This window comes from Saimiri boliviensis, chromosome 21, assembly GCF_048565385.1.
Source record: "Saimiri boliviensis isolate mSaiBol1 chromosome 21, mSaiBol1.pri, whole genome shotgun sequence".
Lineage (NCBI taxonomy): Eukaryota > Metazoa > Chordata > Mammalia > Primates > Cebidae > Saimiri > Saimiri boliviensis.
In genome coordinates this window covers 12,593,498-12,612,861 of record NC_133469.1, presented here as the reverse complement: position 1 = coordinate 12,612,861, position 19,364 = coordinate 12,593,498, and the positions used below count along the sequence as shown (strand labels likewise).

The window sequence follows — 19,364 nt, the reverse complement described above, 5'->3', positions numbered from 1 at the left end:
CAGGCTGGATTGCAATGGTGCGATCTCAGCTTACTGCAGCCTCCACCTACCGGTTCAAGCAATTCTCCTGTCTCAGCCTCTGTGTAACTGGGATTACAGGCGTGTGTCACCATGCCTGGCTAATTTTTGTATTATTAGTAGAGACAGGGTTTCACTATGTTGGCCAGGCTGGTCTGGAACTCCTGTGATCCACCCACCTCGGCCTCCCAAAGTGCGTGAATTACAAGCGTCGGCCACCACGCCCGGCCTAAAGATTTATTTTTGAGACAGGGTCTTGCTCTGTTTCCCAGGCTGGAGTGCAGTGGCGTGATCACGGCTCGATCTCCTGGGCTCAAGTGATCTTCCTGCCTCAGCCTACTGAGTAGCTGGGACTACAGGCAGGGACCACCACACCTGGCTAATTTTTATTTTTACTTTTGTAAAGATGTTCATCACGTTGCCCAAACTGGTCTCGAACTCTTGAACTCCCTGGCTCAAGTGATCCGCCCATCTTGGTCTTTCAAAGTGTTAGGATTACAGGCGTGAGCCACCGCACCTGGCCAATGCAATTATTTTAACAGCATTACACCCAACAATGTTATAATTTAACATGCTGGAGTGCCTGCCACAAGGTGGGGAACGCTTTTACTCTGTGCAGCCAACTTCTGAATTATCTTACATTTTTGTAATTTGTAAGCTACCCACGGATATGCTTATATTTACATATGATTAGTTTGAGGGCTTGCTGAACAACAGCAAGCACTGTTCTAAGTGCCTTACATATATTAGTTCATTTGCAGCTGATTATCCTATTAGATACTTCATTTCTTCTTTTTTTTTTTAGAGACAGCCTTGCTCTGTCGCCCAGGCTGGAGTGCATTGGCGTGATCTCCACTCACTGCAAACTCCGCCTGCTGCGCTCAAGCAACTCTCTTGCCTCAGCCTCCCAAGTAGCTGGGACAGAGGCAGGACCCAATCGAAACATAGAACAGGTCCCGCTCGTGGACCGCTGCTCAAGTAGATAGTAAATTGCAAAACGAGCCTCCCACTCGATTCAGTGACTGAGGAAGTCGCTGGAACGCCGATGTCCAACGTGCTGGCATGCTCCAGGCAACTTTAATAGTAGGATCGATGCCATGCATTCCAAGAGTTATAATACTATAGCAGTAGCTGGGACTTCAGACATGTGCCACCATGCTCAGCTAATTTTTTGTATTTTTAGTAGAGATGGAGCTTCGCCATGTTGGCCAGGTTGGTCTCAAACTCCTGACTTTGTGATTCACCTGCTTCGGCCTCCTAAAGTGCTAGGTGTGAGCCACCATGCCCAGCCTAGATGCCTTATATCTTTAGAAGAGAAAACAAACTCAGAGAAGTTAACTTTCTTGGCCGGGCGCGGTGGCTCAAGCCTGTAATCCCAGCACTTTGGGAGGCCGAGGCGGGTGGATCACGAGGTCGAGAGATCGAGACCATCCTGGTCAACATGGTGAAACCCCGTCTCTACTAAAAATACAAAAAAAAATTAGCTGGGCATGGTGGCACATGCCTGTAATCCCAGCTACTCAGGAGGCTGAGGCAGGAGAATTGCCTGAACCCAGGAGGCGGAGGTTGCGGTGAGCCGAGATCGCGCCATTGCACTCCAGCCTGGGTAACAAGAGTGAAACTCCGTCTCAAAAAAAAAAAAAAAAAAAAAGAAGTTAACTTTCTTAAGGTTACATACATATGATATGTGAACCCAGTATGTAGTGAATGCAGAATTTGAACCTAGTGTCCAACTTTTCTTCAGAAAGACATATAGATGGTTAGGGTAGGTACTTCCTCCTCTAAAATGTCATGTTAGAATTCCCCATTCAATTCAAAAGTGCCTTCTCTGACTTTTCTGGGTAAAGGCTATAGTGCAAAGGGCATGTTTTTTAGTTGACTAGCAGGCTGTCAGCACATTCTGGACTTGATTTTTTTTTTTTTTTTTTGAGCTGGAGTTTTCGCTCTTGTTGCCCAGGATGGAATGCAATGGCATGATCTCAGCTCATCACAACCTCCATCTCCTGGGTTCAAGCGATTCTCCTGCCTCAGCCTCGTAAGTAGCTGGGATCACAGGCATTCACTACCAAGCCTGGCTAATTTTGTATTTTTAGTAGAGATGGGGTTTCTCCATGTTGGTCAGGCTGGTCTCCAACACCTGACCTCAGGTGATCTGCCCACCTTGGCCTCCCAAAGTGCTGGAATTACAGGCTTAAGCCACCGTGCCTGGCCGACTTGAACTCTTTGGAAGAGAGCCAGTTGGTGAGATGCTATCAATCTTGGCTGCAGAGGAAAAGTCAAAATCTGTTTTTTAAAATTATCACTACAACACCTCTGATCACCAAAATGTGTGGATTTCTCCCCACTAGCAACCCATCAGTTCTGCAGGGAACACCAGCTGGGTGGCCTCTAGTTCAATTCAATTCTGTCTCACACTGTCTACCTGGAGATACTGTCAGATCCCATTGGTTAAAGGCTCAGTCCTACAAGACTGTGCCCCTCCCTCAGAAGCCAGTTATGAGTTCAGGCCTCCGGAACTTTTTTTTTTTTTTCCTGAGATGGAGTCTTGCTCAAGGGATTCTCCTGCCTCAGCCTCCAGAGTGGCCTGGGATTACAGGCACATGCCACCACACCCAGCTAATTTCTATGTTTTTGGTAGAGATGGTGTTTGGCCATGTTGGCCAGGCTGGTCTTGAACTCCTTACCTCAGGTGATCCGCCCTCCTCAGCCTCCAAAAGTGCTAGGATTACAGGTGTGAGCCATCACTCTCAGCCCATATAGGATGATGGTGAGCAATTTGGCAAGGAAGAAATTAAAAAGCACATAAGAACAGTATCAAGACCATTGGGATCAGATAACTTTCTGTCCAAGATTCCCAGCTGTGTTTGTGCAAAGAAGACTTGATAGTAGTGGAAAACGGGGACAAGAAGAAGCCGTCTCTTTTTTCTCAGATAGATCCCCAGAACCGAAAGCCGTTTTCAGTCCTACCACTTGCCCACTAAAGATTTAGCGTTTAGGTCCAAACTCTGCATCTTGGGTTCCTTATCTTCTCAAGCATGCTCTTGCTTACTTGATCCCTGGAACGAGTGGCCAAGGCCAACGTTATTAGACATTGGTTAATCCCCAATTTCACCAAGCAATGAAGGCCTAGGCTTTTCTGACTTTTGAAACAGAAATTCAGGACACTAAAACGTGCTGATGGCATTTTGGGTTGGGGCTTTTCACAACTGATGACGCTGGAAAATAATCCATAGGAAATTACCTTATCATACCCTAGATCTTGGTTTAGCAGTTTACCACAAAAGTGGCGAGGTGGTTTTTGGCTTTTAATTTTAGGTGCTTGCCTCTGTTTTTAGTTCATGTAATTGTCTCCGCAAAGACAATGAATGGAGAATTCTCCCTAAGGTCAGCATTTAATTATTGCCTCACTCTGGCTGCTATAGTATTACAACTCTTGGAATGTGCGGCATCGATTCTACTATTAAAGTTGCCTGGAGCATGCCAGCACGTTGGACATCGGCGTTCCAGCGACTGCCTCAGTCACTGAATCGAGTGGGAGGCTCATTTTGCAGTTTACTATCTCCGCGAGCAGCGGTCCAGGGGCGGGACCTGTTCTATGATTCGATTGGGTCCTGCCTCTGTCCCTTATCGGAAGGCTCACAGCGCCTACTGTTTGTCAGTAAGATTTGCTGGCTTAGCACCGCCTCTGGAAACAGGGGGAGTGAAGGGGCGTTGACGAGTAACGTCTGTATTTCTCTCCTCATTGGATGGCTGCTGTGTCAGTCATGCTCTGCTCTGCTCCCGTTGGCGGGAAGGCTTCAGGCGGGTAGCGAGGACTCGGTACTGCTCCCTCCCAAGCTGGGAGTAGGGCTGACGTCTCAGACATTTGCTGTTGGGGTTTGGGCCTCATTAATTATTCATTAGGTACTTGCAAGCACTGCAGGGATTGGTGGCTGAGAGGCCTGGGCGACTGTTTCTTAGCTAGAGAGACGTGTCACCCAGTACGCGGCCGGAGAAGTTTTGCATAAATTATTCCGATGAGGGGCGGGGCGGGGCCGGTGCATAGATTAGTCAAATAAGCCGGGGAGGAGGGAAGCCGGCTACGAATTAGCCTAAGTTATTAAAGATGGCGGCGGAGCGCAATCGCTCCGCGATGGACTCGCCGGTCCCGGCCTCTATGTTCGCCCCCGAGCCCAGCTCCCCCGGGGCGGCCAGGGCTGCGGCGGCCGCCGCCCGACTACACGGCGGCTTCGACTCGGACTGCAGCGAGGACGGCGAGGCGCTCAACGGCGAGCCGGAGCTGGACCTCACCAGCAAGGTAGGCCCGGGCGGCGGCGGCGGGCGCTGAGGGGAGCGGGCGGCGGGCCGAGCAGTCTCCGGGGCGACGGCGGGGCCAGTGGCCGCCCTGTCCGCGGGGAGCGCGGGATAGGGGGAAGGGGCCGAGCCTGGCCACCTGCTGGTCTCGGGGACGTGCGGGTCTCCGGCGGGAGGGGCCGTCCCCAAGGTCCCCGCACCCACCTTGGCGCCCCCGCGTCGCCAACCCAGCCTCCCGCCCTGCCGGCTCCCGCCGAGATCACAACCCCTCGGCTCTGCCACGTGGAACGGGGGCGCCCGACGCTGGCAGTGCTCCGCGCGGTCCCTGTCCCCGCTCAGTGTCCCTCTCCCTGCCTCGGGTCCCCACTTAAGGGGATTGGAGCCCAAAAGTGTCCTCTCTCTGGACCGCGCGGGACAGCTGAGGGGCGAGGCGGCCCGGGCAGGGGGCCGAGACGCTCGAGAAGACAGGTAGTCGGAGGGCAGGGCAGGGTGGCAGTCGCGTCTCTTCCCGGACTCGGGAAAGGAAACAGAAAGTAGTCGCTCTGTTTCTGTTTTATGGGGAGGAGTATGTCCGAGCAATGTCTACTTTTTGAGGCCACCCAAAACAAAATGGATAGATGGACAGACTCCATAGTCTTGCTATCCTGGGAGTGGAAGATCATCTTGTATGAGTGGAGCAGTGAAGGACGTTTTAAACTATGTCTTCTGAGCTGACGAGGAGGTAGGCAAGAATTAAGGGCTCGCCAACAGCTTGGCATTGTGACTGGTGTTTTCAAGGTGCTTAACGTTCCTTAGGGAAAGAATGCCAACTTGGGAGTCAGGCCGGACTGGGTTCCCTTTCCTGCCCTGCCATCGAAAGACTGTGTGACGTTGGGAAAGTTTCTTAACCTTTCAGTTCTCCAACCACCTCATCTTAAGAAAATATAGATGGGTTGTAAAAATTAGAAATGTGTATGAAGGTACCTAATAGTGCTTGATGCATTCTAAAGACTCAGTAAATGTTCGAAGTGAACAAGATAGTTCCTAATTTCCTGTGCAGATTAAATAGTAGATGAAAGACAGAAGAATACCAGTACCACCGCTGACCTTTGTGGTATAGTTATGATAGACATTTTCTCCAGCTTTGAAAGTGTTTATGACTTTTTATAGTTTATGCTGGCAAAATTGCATGAAACTTGCCCCTAAACTGGAAAGAAGTTTCCTTGCAACCTAAGCAAGTGATTTTCAACTGCTCTTTGCCCTTCTAGTCTCAGGTGAGCACATGGAAGCCAGCTAGCCTGTCAGAGTTGGTCCTGTCTTGGGCCTGTAATGCCATAATGAGGATGGCTGAGCTTAGAGAGAGGGATGGCCAGGACCATGTAAAAGACCCAGGAAACATCCAGCTTACATTTACAAGCTCTGATGAGTCAACTTGGGAAGTTACAAAGTTATGCACCTGACTCAAAAGCAGACAAACTGGATGTCAACACATGGTCAAGGTGCTGAAGAAACGTAGTTGGAAAATGCAGGGCAGAATTGCAAAGAGGGTAGTTCCTTCATTTCTTGACCAGCTCATTTAATATTCCTAGATGTGGCCAGGTGCGGTGGTTCACGCCTGTAATCCCAGCACTTTGGGAGGCTGAGGCGGGTGGATTACCTGAGGTCAGGGGTTTGAGACTAGCCTGGCCAACATTGTGAAATCCCCATCTCTACTAAAAATACAAAAATTAGCCAGGCATGGTGGCACTTGCCTGTAGTCCCAGCTCCCTGGGAGGCTGAGGCAGGAGAATCACTTGATCCCTGGAAGCAGAGGTTGCAGTGAGCTGAGATCGTGCCATTGCACTCCAGCCCGGGTGACCAAGTGAGACTCCCTCTCAAAACAAAACAAAACAAAAGAAAACAAAATATTTCTTGACATGTTATTTCATCACATAGCTGGGGAAGTCCTCCTCACAATTAAAAAAGCTGTATATAAATATTGATGATATCAAAAAGAAAAAGTGATGGTGTGGAGGGAGAGAAAGGTTGGGTTGAATAGACTGATTCCAGAGGAAAAGATTAGAAGCTAAAGGTTTATATCCTTACAATAATAAATGTGGAGACCTAAGGCTCTGAGAGCTTCCAAAGGCAGAAACACTTAGTGAATAGTGGTGGCTAGCTTCATGCACCAAGGTTTTTCTGGGAACGATTGGGCAAAGAAAACCTTGTAGCTTCACATTTACTGAGCTGTGGACTTGATGCTTTTACATGTTATTACATTTGCTCTTTGCATTGGCCTTAGGATGCAGGTAGTATTAGCTCTGTTTTGTAGATTGAAAAACTGAGACTCACAGGGGTTAAGTTTTTTGTCCAAGGTCAGACAGGAGTGGTCAGAGAATGGGGTCTGACATACCTATTACCAAATGGCTTCCCCAAATAAGTGGTTAATACTTTAATGTTACTGGCAGACATTTGCAAAATGATGGTGCTAATACTCATCATAGTGGTAATGGCGACGGTATTTTGTTGATGAAGATGAGTCTTGCAGGCAGTTTTCATTCCCAAATAATCAATATAGCTAAGGCAAGATAGAACAGAATTCTTTTGTTATCCTGGGAGCCACTGGCCTGTGGGTAGAGGGCATGGAGGTATATGAGATCTCTGTCCTGCGGACTTCCAGATGCCACTGCAGGTAGAAGACTTTGGCATGTAGTGGAAAGCACTGTTCTTTCTATCCACGGTGCCAGATTCTCAGTCAACTTGGGTCCTGCCTCTCCTGGGAGGCAGGCTGCTTCTGCCCTCTTTACCATGGGTTATGGCTCAGACATACACATTTTAGGATATCTTATGGATTATATGAGGCCTGAGGCTCAAAGACTACTTCAGGAGAAGCAGAGAGAGCATGAAAGGGCTGTGCAGCTTTTTTGGATTAGGGTGCTGTGGGGGTTCAGTCAGGATCTTTAGTTAGGCTATATTGATCAGCTTTGTCTGTGGTGCTCTTCTAGCAAGTGTGGTCCTAAGGCTGTTGGTTTCTTTTCTAGCTGGTTCTAGTGAGCCCTACATCAGAGCAGTATGACAGCCTACTTCGGCAGATGTGGGAGAGAATGGACGAGGGATGCGGAGAGACCATATATGTCATTGGGCAGGGATCAGGTGAGCATAGTTTTCCTTTCACTTTATTTTAAAAAATTATTGGGCCGGGCGTGGTGGCTCAAGGTCAGGCGTGGTGGCTCACACCTGTAATCCCAGCACTTTGGGAGGCCCAGACAGATCACCTGAGGTCAGGAGTTTGAGACCAGCCTGGTCAACATGGTGAAACCCCATCTCTACTAAAAATACAAAAAATTAGCTGGGCGTGGTGGCAGCTGCCTGTAATCCCAGCCATTCAGGAGACTGAGGCAGGAGAATCACTTGAACCTGGGAGGCAGAGGTTGCAGTGAGCCGAGATCAGGCCATTGCACTCTAGCCTGGGCAACAAGAGTGAAACTCCATCTCAAAAGAAAAAAATTATTTAGAGCACATTTTCCCCTTTTTGAACTTTTCTGCTTATGTGTGTCAGTTACAGTGACTCTTTAGTGTCTGCAGAACTGTTTGGAGGACTTGAAAGTACAAAGTAAATGTTGATTCTCACCTTAGTTGTCCTAATATGCTTGACTTGAAAGATTCACTCTCCAAGCAGTTTTACAGGTGCTTCCTTTTTTATCTCCAGTACTTTCCATTTGCATAAGAGGAAATGAAGCACAAAGCAAAGGAACTTCTTGTCTAAGGTAATCATAGTTAGTTCTAGAATTAAGCTCATTCCTGGGCAGCCAGAGGTCTTCTCTTCCAAGCCCTGTTTACACAGCCCATTGCTAGTTATTTTCTGCTCAGCAGAGGACCTCCATGATTCTTCTTGGTGTCAGCAAAGAAGAATTCCTCTCTTCAGACGCCCAGAATTCCTCTCTTCAGTCAGGCTCCTTGCCCCAGACCATACTGACCACTTAGTTTGGATAGCTGTGATAACGGAGGCCCTCTTCTCTCCCCTCTGGATCCTGTCAGACATGTAGGCTTGTAACCATCCTGAAAGGGACTGGTTATTGTTCTCCACGATGCCTATTCCTTGTAGTGGAACCTACCATTTTAGAGGAAGGCAGCCCCCACAACAATTCCAGAGTATATTATGATTTTTTCCTCTGGTTGCTCCTAATTGACAACTTCAACATGAGACCTACTTACCTTCATCTTCATTATGGTGTTATCTTTGCTGAAATGACAGCTGGGGTTGCTAACAATTATGAATTCAGCCCATACCAGCACTTGTCTCTGTCAGCTTTGCAGGAAGCCCAGGTGGGCCTGGATGCATCATTAAAGAAACACTTTTCTTTGCTGAATATAGGCTTTGTAAAGCCAGGTAATAATTCTTTTGTAGTTTGAGTTGCAGACTGAAGAAATCTCAAAATCATTCTTAAACTATTTGACACATACGTATTAAGTATCTTCTAAGGCTTGCCACTGTTGCAAAAGTTTTGGAAACTTAAAATCTGGTCCCTGCCCCAAGGAGGAAAGACGGCATATACACAAATAACCTCCATGGAAAACAGTATTTGGAAACGTTGTAAGAGTGACATAAGGAAGAAGGATTAGCTCTCCAGATGCAGCTGTGCCTTCCTTTGAAATGTCTTTCATATCTGTTCTTTCCTTCCCATGCTTGCTGCCACCTCCCTAGTTGTGGGTCTCACTACCTAAAGGAAGGCATGGCCAGAGAGATAGGCAAACTAAGAAGTTGCCTATCAAGAAAGGGAGAGAGTTAATTAGCATTATCAAGTGCTACAGAGGCGTCAATAAGTACCAGGTTCAGAGAAAGCATTCCATTTGTTGACTAGGAGATCATTGGTAGTGTTTTGAAAGCTTCGATGTCAGGTGCACATCTGGTCTGCTGTAATAAGATGAACCCCTCAAAGATCACTTAGTGATTGTAGAATTTTAGGAACCACATATAGGTCAGTTTTGACAAATGTTGAGTCTGTTCTTTGAAGACCCAGATTCTTAAGACTCCCCTTTCCCCTCATCCTTTTATGTGGACTCTGAATTTTACCATGCCTTGACAACTCACAATTAATTAACCCACCCATGGCAAAGCATAAGATGTCAGGTATTCATTAACACATCTATACACCCAAGCATTATCCTTGAATCCACCAGTTGGATGCTGTTAGATTCATAGTGACTCCCTCCTGCTGGAATTCTTTACAGATAGAGATTATAACGAGTTAAACAAGTCAAACATTAAACAGAAGACTAACCCAGATGCAGGGCCCCAGGAGTCAGTTTCATCACTGATTTCCTTGCTGCTTCATCTCTGTTTACCACGTCCTTCCTTTGTAAAATAGGAATAATGACACCTTCCCCATCCTACCTCAGAGAAATTTTGTATAGATAAATAAGACATTTAAAAATTATAACCGATGTTTTAAAAGGGGCAGTCTGGCCTAGTTTATAGAATCTGGAGCCTGCCAGGCCTGGATTTGCCTGCTGACTCTTTTCCTTGTCTTAAAATGGGGATAATAATAGAATTTCTCCCATGGTGTGGTAGTAAAGATTAAATGAGAATTCAAGGAAATCATGATGAATAGTAAGATAAATGTTAGCTAGTATTAGTAGTTGCAGTAGTAATTTATTTAAGAGTCCTAGGTTGTGGTTGATTTATCATGAGATTTCTTTCAAAAAGAAGGCTCATACCTATAATCCTAGCACTTTGAGAGGCCAAGGGGGGTGAATCACTTGAGGCCAGGAGTTTGAGACCAGCCTGGCCAACATAGTAAAACCCCATCTCTACTAACAATGCAAAAAATTAGCTGGGTATGGTGGTACACTCCTGTGATCCCAGCTACTCAGGAGGCTAAGGCACGAGAATCATTTGAACCCGGGAGGTGGAGGTTGCAGTGAGCTGAGATGGTGACTGAGTGAGACGCTGTCTCAAAAGAAAAACAAAAAATAAATTTATAGTTTGGGGGACGTAGGAGGAGTATTAAGTGTTTTTAAATTATTATTAATTTTTATTTTATTTTTTTGTAATGGAGTTTCTCTCTTGTCCAGGCTGGAGTGCAATGGCGCAATCTCAGCTCACTGTAACCTCTGCCTCCCAGGTTCAAGTGATTCTCCCTCCTCAGCCTCCTCGGGGACTATAGGTGCCCACCACCACTCCCAGCTAAATTTTGTATTTTTAGTAGAGACAGGCTTTCACCATGTTGGCCAGGCTGGTCTCAAACTCCTGACCTCAGGTAATCCGCCATCTCGGCCTCCCAAAGTGCTAGGATTTACAGATGTGGGCCACTGTGCCCAGCTGAGGAGTACTAAGTCTCTGTGGAAGAGTCAGGAAGGGCTGTGAAGAGGAGCTGCCCCTTTAATTGATGCTAAAGGATGAGTAGGAGTTTTCAGGTAAGTGGAGAAAATAGTGAATGGGCAGAGGAAACCATACACATGAGATGTGGAGGCATTGGAGACAGGAGTATATGGTGGACCAGAAGTAATCCAGTAGAATGAGTGGAGAGTGTGAGGTCCTGAGTGGTAGGAGGAGAGGCTGGACAGAGGAAGGCAGGGGTCAGATTCTGAATGAATGCCATGTCAAAGAGGTTAGCCTTTTATTCTAAAAGTCTAGGAAGACTTTGCAGCCTGTAGAACAGGAGAAACCATATAGGAAAGGTAAGTGAGCCGGCAGGATGGAAATCTGATTAGGGTCTGGCATGGCTGAATATGTGGCCTTTAGTAATTGGACCTCTGCAGCTTTTCTCCTCCACCTTTGTCTCCACTTATACAGAGTGAGGAATGTGATGCATGCTGGAGGCGGGTAATGTGACGAGAGCCCTGATGGACAAGGTGATGTTGGTGATGCCTTTGGTGTGGAGCAGGACCTGAAAGAACAGAAGCATGGGAGGGTGAATAGAATTGGGATCCTGGCAAGCATGGCAGGGTTAGCCAGCCTTCTCAGGAGCACTTCCAGCAAGCACCTCTCTAACCTGAAAGGCTTTCACAGCTTGCTTGGCCATGCATTTAGAAACTCCTCTTTGTTCATTTGTTTTATACTTTACAAACATTTGAGGACTTGATATAGGAAAGGCACTGATTGTGGGGCATCAGGGAGTTGTTGCGACGTAGGCCCTGTTTTCAAGATGCTTTTGTATTGTGGGGGGAGGAGAGGACCTGTATCCAAAACACTGTTGCACAAGGCAGTACATGGCAAATGTAAGGGAGACACAAATGTTTGTGGACAGAATGAGTAGGATTTTGCCAGGAGGAGGTGCACTGTTGGGTTTTCAGGATAGGAAATCCACGAGCAAAGGTGTAGAGCTAGGACCCTGCAAAGAACCCCAGCACAAGGAAGGGGGAGTGCTGTGTGTGTGATGGGGCCACTTGCACTGGGACAGAGCTTACAAGGGGAGACTGAGGAGGGAGTACGGCACAAATGGGGAGGCTATTAAGCAGCTGGGCCTGGGGAGCCTTTCAGAGGTTTTGACTTGGAAGTGACAGCATCAGAGCTGTGCTTTATTTAGGAACTTAAGGGGATGGTTGGAGGCAGTAGAGACTGAATTTGCAAAGACCAAAGTGAAGAGTCTGTTGTGGTGATTCAGGTAGAATAAGAGCCTGAACCAGGCTGGTGGTGGCTGCGGAATGGCGAAAGGGGCAGACATCAGGGAAGAAGGCATGGTAAAATTCTAGAATCAGCAGGACCAGACTGATGAGACTGGAGATGGTATTGTCATTGTCAGAAATAAAGAAGGAACTGGTCAGGCAGTAAGAGGAACCCTTGTGCTGGAGGAAAAGGCTCTAGATTTGGAATCCAAAGACGCGAACTCATGGCCCCTTCCAGCTCTGAGACCTTTTTGGGTTCTTTTTACTCCACTGTTAAATGAAAAGGGAACAGTAATGCCTACCTCATAAGATTACAGTAAGAACCAAAATGCTTTATTAACATTGTTAGTGTTTGTGCTGTTTTTAAAAAGAGGGTTGTGGGGCCGGGGAGGGTATTGAATTTGGATATCAGACTTCTAGGAGTTATCATCCAGGCAATTGGAACTTCAGTCTGGAGTTCTGAGCATAGGATGGTGTTAGGAATAAGTGTTTTTATAGTTTTCAAAATGACAGCTGAAGCCATAGAACAAGATGGCCAAGGGGAAAGTTTGGTGGAAACAGAAGAGGATCACTGACACACAACTGGAAAAGACTAGCATTCAGGAGACAGGAGCAGGGGACAGGGGTGGGGAGGCATATCAGGAAAGGTCAGGTGATGGGTGAGCAGGGTGGGAGGGAAGTGCTTCAAAAAGTAAAGGCAGAGTAGCCAGCAGTATCAAAAGCTGGAGGAGTTAAGAAGAGGGCATTGGATAGAGAGGTCAGAAGGCCACTGGTGGGCTGTGCGCGGAGGCTCACACCTGTAATCCCAGCACTTTGAAAGGCCGAGGTGGGCAGATCACTTGAAGTCTAGAATTCGAGACTAGTTTGGCCAATATGGTAAAACCCCATCTCTACTAAAAATACAAAACTTAGCCAGGCATAGTGGCAGGCACCTGCAATCCCAGCTACTCGGGAGGCTGAGGCAGGAGAATCACTTGAACTTGGGAGGCGGAGGTTGCAGTGAACTGAGATTGTGCAGCTGCACTCCAGCCTGGGTGATAGAGTGAGACTCCATCTCAAAAAAAAAAAAAAAAGGGCCCCTGGTGGCATGTGACAACTGTGGTTTCTTCCTTAGTGGGCAGATTTTGAGTCAGTAGGTGGTGGGGTAGTACCGTCATGTGTTGATGACTCTTGAGATGTTTGATGGTGAAAGGAAAAACAGGAGATGGTAGCTTTGCAGATAAACAAGGGCAAGGGAAGGGGGGCAGTTTTCCGTAGTTTAGGAATTTGTTTGGAGTGGGAGGAAGAGAAGAAGAGACAAGGAGAGTACTTCGTGCTGCAAGGCCTTTCGGGGGAAGAGAGTCACACTTACTGAAGAGGTTAGCCAGCCAGGGGAAGGAGCAGGGGCACTCTGGGAGACAGGATAGCTGGGAAAGGCTGAGGGAGTGATCATGGAAATTAAATCTGACACCTCATGGAAAGCAGCTGATGGGTTGTCATATAGTGGGAGCTCAATAACTGGTCGATTGGTCCTGCCCTCTGTCTGGTTCCCTTCCTTGTCCTGAGCTCAAACTCGTTTCTCCAGCTGCTTGCTGGACATGTCAGCTGAGCTGCCTCGGTTAAAAATCTTATCTCTAAAATGTTTCTGAATTCCTTCCCCATTTTCCTCCATCTTTCTGTTGTCATTATCTCTTGCCTGCATTATTAGAATGACTTCCTAACTGGACTTTTCCTTGCTGGTGCACACTCAGCACCTCTACCCAGGAGATCCTTCTAACCCACAGCCATCTGGTCATGTTACTCCCCTCCCTCAGCCCTGGGCGTCTCACTGCCTGGTGTGGAAGGTGTGTCGCTGCTGTCTGTCTGTTGTGCTACTTCCACCTCTCATGTGGTCTCTTGCCACTCCATGTCACCCATTCTGCTCTCCAACATGCTGAGCTGCCTCCTGGTCCCTGAACATGCCATGATCTGCTACGCTACGCTTTGTTCCTCTGGCTAGGAGGTCCTTCTCTGTTCTCCTGCAGGCCCAGCACTTGACCTAGCTTGGCATCAGCCCTCTGCAGAACTGCCCTCAGCTTCACCAGGCAGTGCTTTCCGATCTCTTCGTCGAGTCCTAGAGTGCAGCACTCAAGCTGTATTGCAATTAATTAATTTCCTATCTGCCTCCCCTGCTGGTCTGTGAGCTCGCTAGGGGGACCCGTAGTCCTTGTACCCAGCATGAGGGTTGGCATAAAACCTGGGAGAGCCTCAGTGACTGTTGTTGAATGAATTAGTGAATGTCCTGCTTGATGAGGAGATCTGTGGCACTGTCAGGTTTTAACTTGATATGTTCCCAGGTTTTCTCTCAGGTGGAGAGCACCCCTGTTCCTCTGCAGTGCTGGGCTTGGGAGGTAGCAGCCTTCGTTAGGTGGGGTTCCTGGCAGGCTGGTTGTCAGGCTGGTTGGTCAGGACTCCCTCTCCTGCTGATGTCTGGGCTCTTGTCACCAGATGGGACAGAGTATGGGCTGAGTGAAGCTGACATGGAGGCCTCCTACGCCACAGTGAAGAGCATGGCAGAACAGATAGAGGCCGATGTCATCCTCCTGCGGGAACGGCAAGAAGCTGGGGGCCGCGTGCGTGATTACCTGGTTCGGAAACGAGTCGGAGACAACGACTTCCTGGAGGTCAGGTGAGGAGGACTCAGGACAGTGTGGGGTCCATTCTTCACGGAGGGTGGTGACTGAGCCTGTGGCACTCAGCATGTTGGCTCCATCCTTTCCCCTCCTGAGGTGTGGAAAGAGTGTCTGGGTGTCCAGGGAGGTGGTGGCTCCTTTCTCTAATTCTGCACTTCCCTGACCCTAGAGAATTCCCTTTGGGAAGAGCATGAAGAGAGGCCAGCCGTGCATTCTGTTGCCGTTCTCTGTGGGTGTGTTTGTTTTCCCTTCAGCCTGTGAGCCTGGAAACCAGGGTCATGAAGAAGAGGGTTTTGTGCCTCTGGTAGCCTTGTGGCTCTTCCTGGCAGCACCCGGCAGCTAGTGGGAGTTAAGGGAGATAGCCACCTTGGGATTCCAGACCCTTCTCATGACTCACAGCAGCAGCTCCAGGAACCTTCCCACAGTGCTCCTCCTGCTCAAGGAGGAGCCGTGAACCGGAGGGGCTCAGGGGCAAGCCCAGACTTGCAGATCCAGTTACTGGGGTTGTGAGTGGGTGCTCCACTTCACTCATGCACTAACTCTCACACAGATGTATGGGTTCATGTACACACAGGGTAGCAGTGGTGGGCAATGTGGATGCCGGCAAAAGCACCCTCCTGGGGGTCCTGACACATGGGGAGCTGGACAATGGCCGAGGCTTTGCTCGCCAGAAACTCTTCCGCCACAAACATGAAATTGAATCTGGTCGCACCAGCAGTGTGGGCAACGACATTCTGGGCTTTGACAGCGAAGGCAATGTAGTGAACAAGCCTGACAGCCACGGTGGCAGCCTGGAGTGGACTAAGATTTGTGAGAAGTCCACTAAGGTCATTACCTTCATCGACTTGGCTGGTCATGAGAAGTACCTGAAAACCACTGTCTTCGGCATGACAGGCCATCTGCCTGACTTCTGCATGCTCATGGTGAGTGGGAGGCGCCCCTTGGAGGGGAGGCTTTAGCAGAACTGCATGGGTCTGGTTAAGTGCAAGTCTGAAACTGTTCTGAGACTGAGGCCTGTTGGTTTGGGGCTTTGATACTGGGTGAGGCTGGCAAGTTTTGTGGGGGTGCCCAGTCCTCTGAGTAATGGTCTTTCTCAAGGTGTGAACCTTGATCTCTCCCTTACATGAGACGAGGGAAGGGATCTTTTTGGTAGAAACCAGGTACCCTTGAAGACCTATCTTATTTTTTTTAGAGGCATGGAGAAGGGTTTCTCCTGGGGCTTGTTACCTTCAGAAATGTTTTTTGCAGAGGATTGGGCTACTTTAAGGAGGTGACACTAGGTAGGTAGTACCTTCAGATGGGGGTGGGCCTGGGGAAGAAATGGAGAAGAGAGCCATAAGGAGGCACAGGCCACAGTCAAGAGGCCCTGAGAGGTGGCCTCTCCTAGAGCTTGGGAGGAAGATCGGCCAGTGCACAGCCCTTGTTGAGAGGCTCCTGTGTGTCGGGTACCATGTGAGGTCTGATGATACAGCAATGAACAAGGCTGTCCAGAGGCTTCCAAAACGCTTAGGATCGAGTGTGGTTAAATTTTTAAGCAGCTATTCCTGCTAGGAACATTAAAAACAAACAAAAAAAATTTTAAGCATCTCATCTAATAGATTAACTGAGAAAAAAAAAAGGAGCAGAGGGCTCTGTGTTGGATCCCATTGCTAAGCTTGCCTTTGTGACCCATTGATCTTCCTCCCTGGACAGACATGGGAGTGGTGAGGGGAGCCGCAAGGCCTGTAACCTTGTGCACATCTCCACAGCTTTCACAGCAGGAGGAAGGAAGAGGGAGGGCGGGAAGGGAGAGAGGCAGAGACACACGTGCCTTGAGTGTTCCCTTGGCAAGCCCTTCTCAAAACTTTCCCCATTTCTTGATTCCTTCAGCTGCCTGTATTAATAAATGTAGTAAACATGAGCATCTGTTCATAGCAGACTTGATCAAGTTGCTCCACAAACACAGGTTCTCAAGCAAATTCTCCCCAAACTGGAGCAGTAAAGGGAGGCAGAGCATACCATGTGAACACTTACAGGCTCTCTGCCTGAGGCTCTTGGGACCTCAGCATGCCTTCATTTCCCATCTCCTTGAATGTTGCAAATGGCCATGACCAGCTTCTTGACTGGGCTGAGGAAAGCTGCTCACCAGGAAGAGATCTCAGTAGACGATCCAGAGGGCTTATTTGGGGGCGTTGTTGGGTTGATATTAAGAAGGGTATAGAAACTGGTTGGGAATAAGCATTTTTCCAGCTCAGCTACAGCAATTAATGGAAAAGTCTTCACTCCAGACAAAATATTACATATGTATTATCTGACTTACTAGTTGTGATCCAAATATTAACATTTCTGTAGAAAACAATGAAATATTTCATTATAGTTCCATGACATTCAATTTCTAGGAAAAAATATTTAAGATATACAGAAAACAGAGCCATAGTGCACTGTCTTCTCCAGGTTGGGAAGAGCAAAAGTGAGTCTGCTTTGGATTGGAAACGTGGCTGAAGGGCATGGAAAGCCTTAGGAGGAAGACTATGGAGGTGTCCTGGTGGAGGGAGAGGGAAGTGCCAGCCGGGGTGACTCACCTGGGAGCTGTGATGACCCAGGGGGGCATCTCTAGGACACACTGGAGTGGATAGAGCACTGTATAAACACATCACAGCAGTTTTTCTTTTTAATTTTCTTCTGGTTTAGTATGGTACAAAGTAGTGAAAAGTCTCCCTTCTGCCTCTGTTCAGTTTCCTCCGAGAGGCAACCAGTATTTCTAGTTTCTTGTGGACCTGCCAGAGATATTTTGTACTCAGACCAGCAAATGTGTGTATATTTTCTCCATCCAATTTTTTTTTTTTTTTTTTTTTTTTTTTTGAGACGGAGTTTCGCTCTTGTTCCCCAGGCTGGAGTGCAATGGCGCGATCTCGGCTCACCGCAACCTCCGCCTCCTGGGTTCAAGCAATTCTCCTGCCTCAGCCTCCTGAGTAGCTGGGATTACAGGCACACACCACCATGCCCAGCTAATTTTTTGTATTTTTAGTAGAGACGGGGTTTCACCTTGTTGACCAGGATGGTCTCGATCTCTCGACCTTGTGATCCACCCGCCTCGGCCTCCCAAAGTGCTGGGATTACAGGCTTGAGCCACCGCGCCCGGCTTCTCCATCCAATTTTAAACATTCAGAAAAGGTAAAAAAGTAGTATAATGAATACTATAAACTTGCCACTTAGATTGAGCAATCTTGAACATTTTGTCGCCAGGCACAGTGGCTCACGCCTGTAATTCCAGCACTTTGGGAGACTGAGGCAGGTGGATCACTAGGTGAGGAGTTTAAGACCAGCATGGCCAAAATGGTGAAACCCCATCTCTACTAAGAATACAAAAAAATTAGCTGAGTGTGGTGGCAGGCACCTGTAATCCCAGCTGCTCAGGAGGCTGAGGCAAAGAATTGCTTGAACCTGGGAGGCAGAAGTTGCCGTGAGCCGAGAGCATGCCACTGAACTCCAGCCTGGGTGACAGAGTGAGACTTTGTCTCAAAAAAAAAAAAAAACCCAAAAATTTGCAATATTTATATGTATATATGATGGGTACATATGTGTATATATGTTTTTTATTAATTTTTTTTTTGAGTTGGAGTCTTGCTCTGTTGCCTAGGCAGGAGTGCAGTTGTGTGATCTTGGCTAACTTCAGCTTCCACCTCTCGGGTTCAAGGGATTCTCCTGCCTCAGCCTCCTGAGTAGCTGGATTACAGGTGTGCCACCACACCCAGCTAATTTTTAGTATTTTTAATAGAGACAGGGTTTCACCATGTTGGCCAGGCTGGTCTTGAACTCCTGACCTCTAGCAATCTGCTCACCTTGGCCTCCCCGAGTGCTGCGATTACAGGCGTGAGCCACTGCATCCAGCCCTATTTAATTTTTGTTTTTTCTCAAAGAAGGCGATTATGAAAACCTATTTAATTTTTTTTAAAGAGACAAAGCCTCACTCTGTGACCCAGGCTAGAGTGCAGTGGTGCGATTATAGTTCACTGTAACCTCAAACTCCTCAGCTCAAGGGATCCTCCCATCTCAGCCTCTCTAGTACCTAGGACTACAGATATGCACAGCCACGCCTGGCTAATACTGTTTTTTTTTTTTTTAAAGAGATGAGATCTTGCTATGTTGCCCAGGCTGGTCTCAAAAGTCTTGGCTTGAAGTAATCCTCCTACCTTGGCACCTCCCACGGTGCTGGGATTATAGGTATGAGCCACCATGCCCAGCCAAGTATATATGCTTAGTTTGGGGCTTTTTTTTTTTTTTTTTCTGCCAAGTCATTTGAAAATAGTGGAAAGGTCTTCACCCCAGACAAAGTCACAATATAAACATTATGACCTTTCACCCTCAAACACCTCAGCATAAAAGTTAGGCTGGTATCTTACTATGTTTACAATCAAGAAAATGAATAATGGTTACCTAATATCCTCCAATATCTATTCTGCATTTATGTTATTTCAGATGTTTCCCACATATCTTTCAGCTGCTTTTTTTTAAAGGCATTAATTAATTACCGCTTATTCCCCCCCCACCTTTTATTTTCCACAGCTAATTATTTATTTTATTTTATTTTATTTTATTTTTTGTATTTTTAGTAGAGAAGGGGTTTAACCATGTTGGCCAAGCTGGTCTTGAACTCCTGACCTCAGGTGATCCACCCGCCTTGGCCTCCCAAATTGACGGAATTACCGGTGTGAGCCACCATGCCCAGCTAACCACTCACCTCTTTTTATGATAGCATTCTGTATATACCTTGCTTTTTTTTCTCCCCTTAAAAACATGTCTTAGAGATTAGTCCATATTAGTAGATAAGAATTTATTCCTTCTTTTGTACAGCAC

At 47.5% G+C, this 19,364-nt stretch overlaps 1 protein-coding gene across 5 annotated transcripts in view; it reads left to right on the top strand.

Moving 5' to 3' along the window:
* The first annotated feature begins 4,066 nt into the window (after nucleotides 1–4,066).
* The window catches only part of GTPBP1 (GTP binding protein 1), a 32,758-nt gene continuing 17,460 nt past the window's right edge, over nucleotides 4,067–19,364 (top strand). For 2 of the 5 annotated variants that reach the window (XR_012515542.1, XM_074391349.1), the window contains exons 1-4: nucleotides 4,071–4,315; nucleotides 7,311–7,422; nucleotides 14,344–14,524; nucleotides 15,103–15,451. Coding sequence is in view for 4 of the 5 variants with exons in the window: in XM_074391349.1 (XP_074247450.1) it covers nucleotides 4,124–4,315; nucleotides 7,311–7,422; nucleotides 14,344–14,524; nucleotides 15,103–15,451 (834 nt within the window). In the remaining variant the exon portion in view is untranslated. Of the gene's footprint in view, nucleotides 4,316–7,310; nucleotides 7,423–14,343; nucleotides 14,525–15,102; nucleotides 15,452–19,364 lie in introns of all 5 variants that reach the window. The other 3 variants (XM_074391348.1, XM_039463272.2, XM_039463273.2) reach the window with 3 other exon arrangements.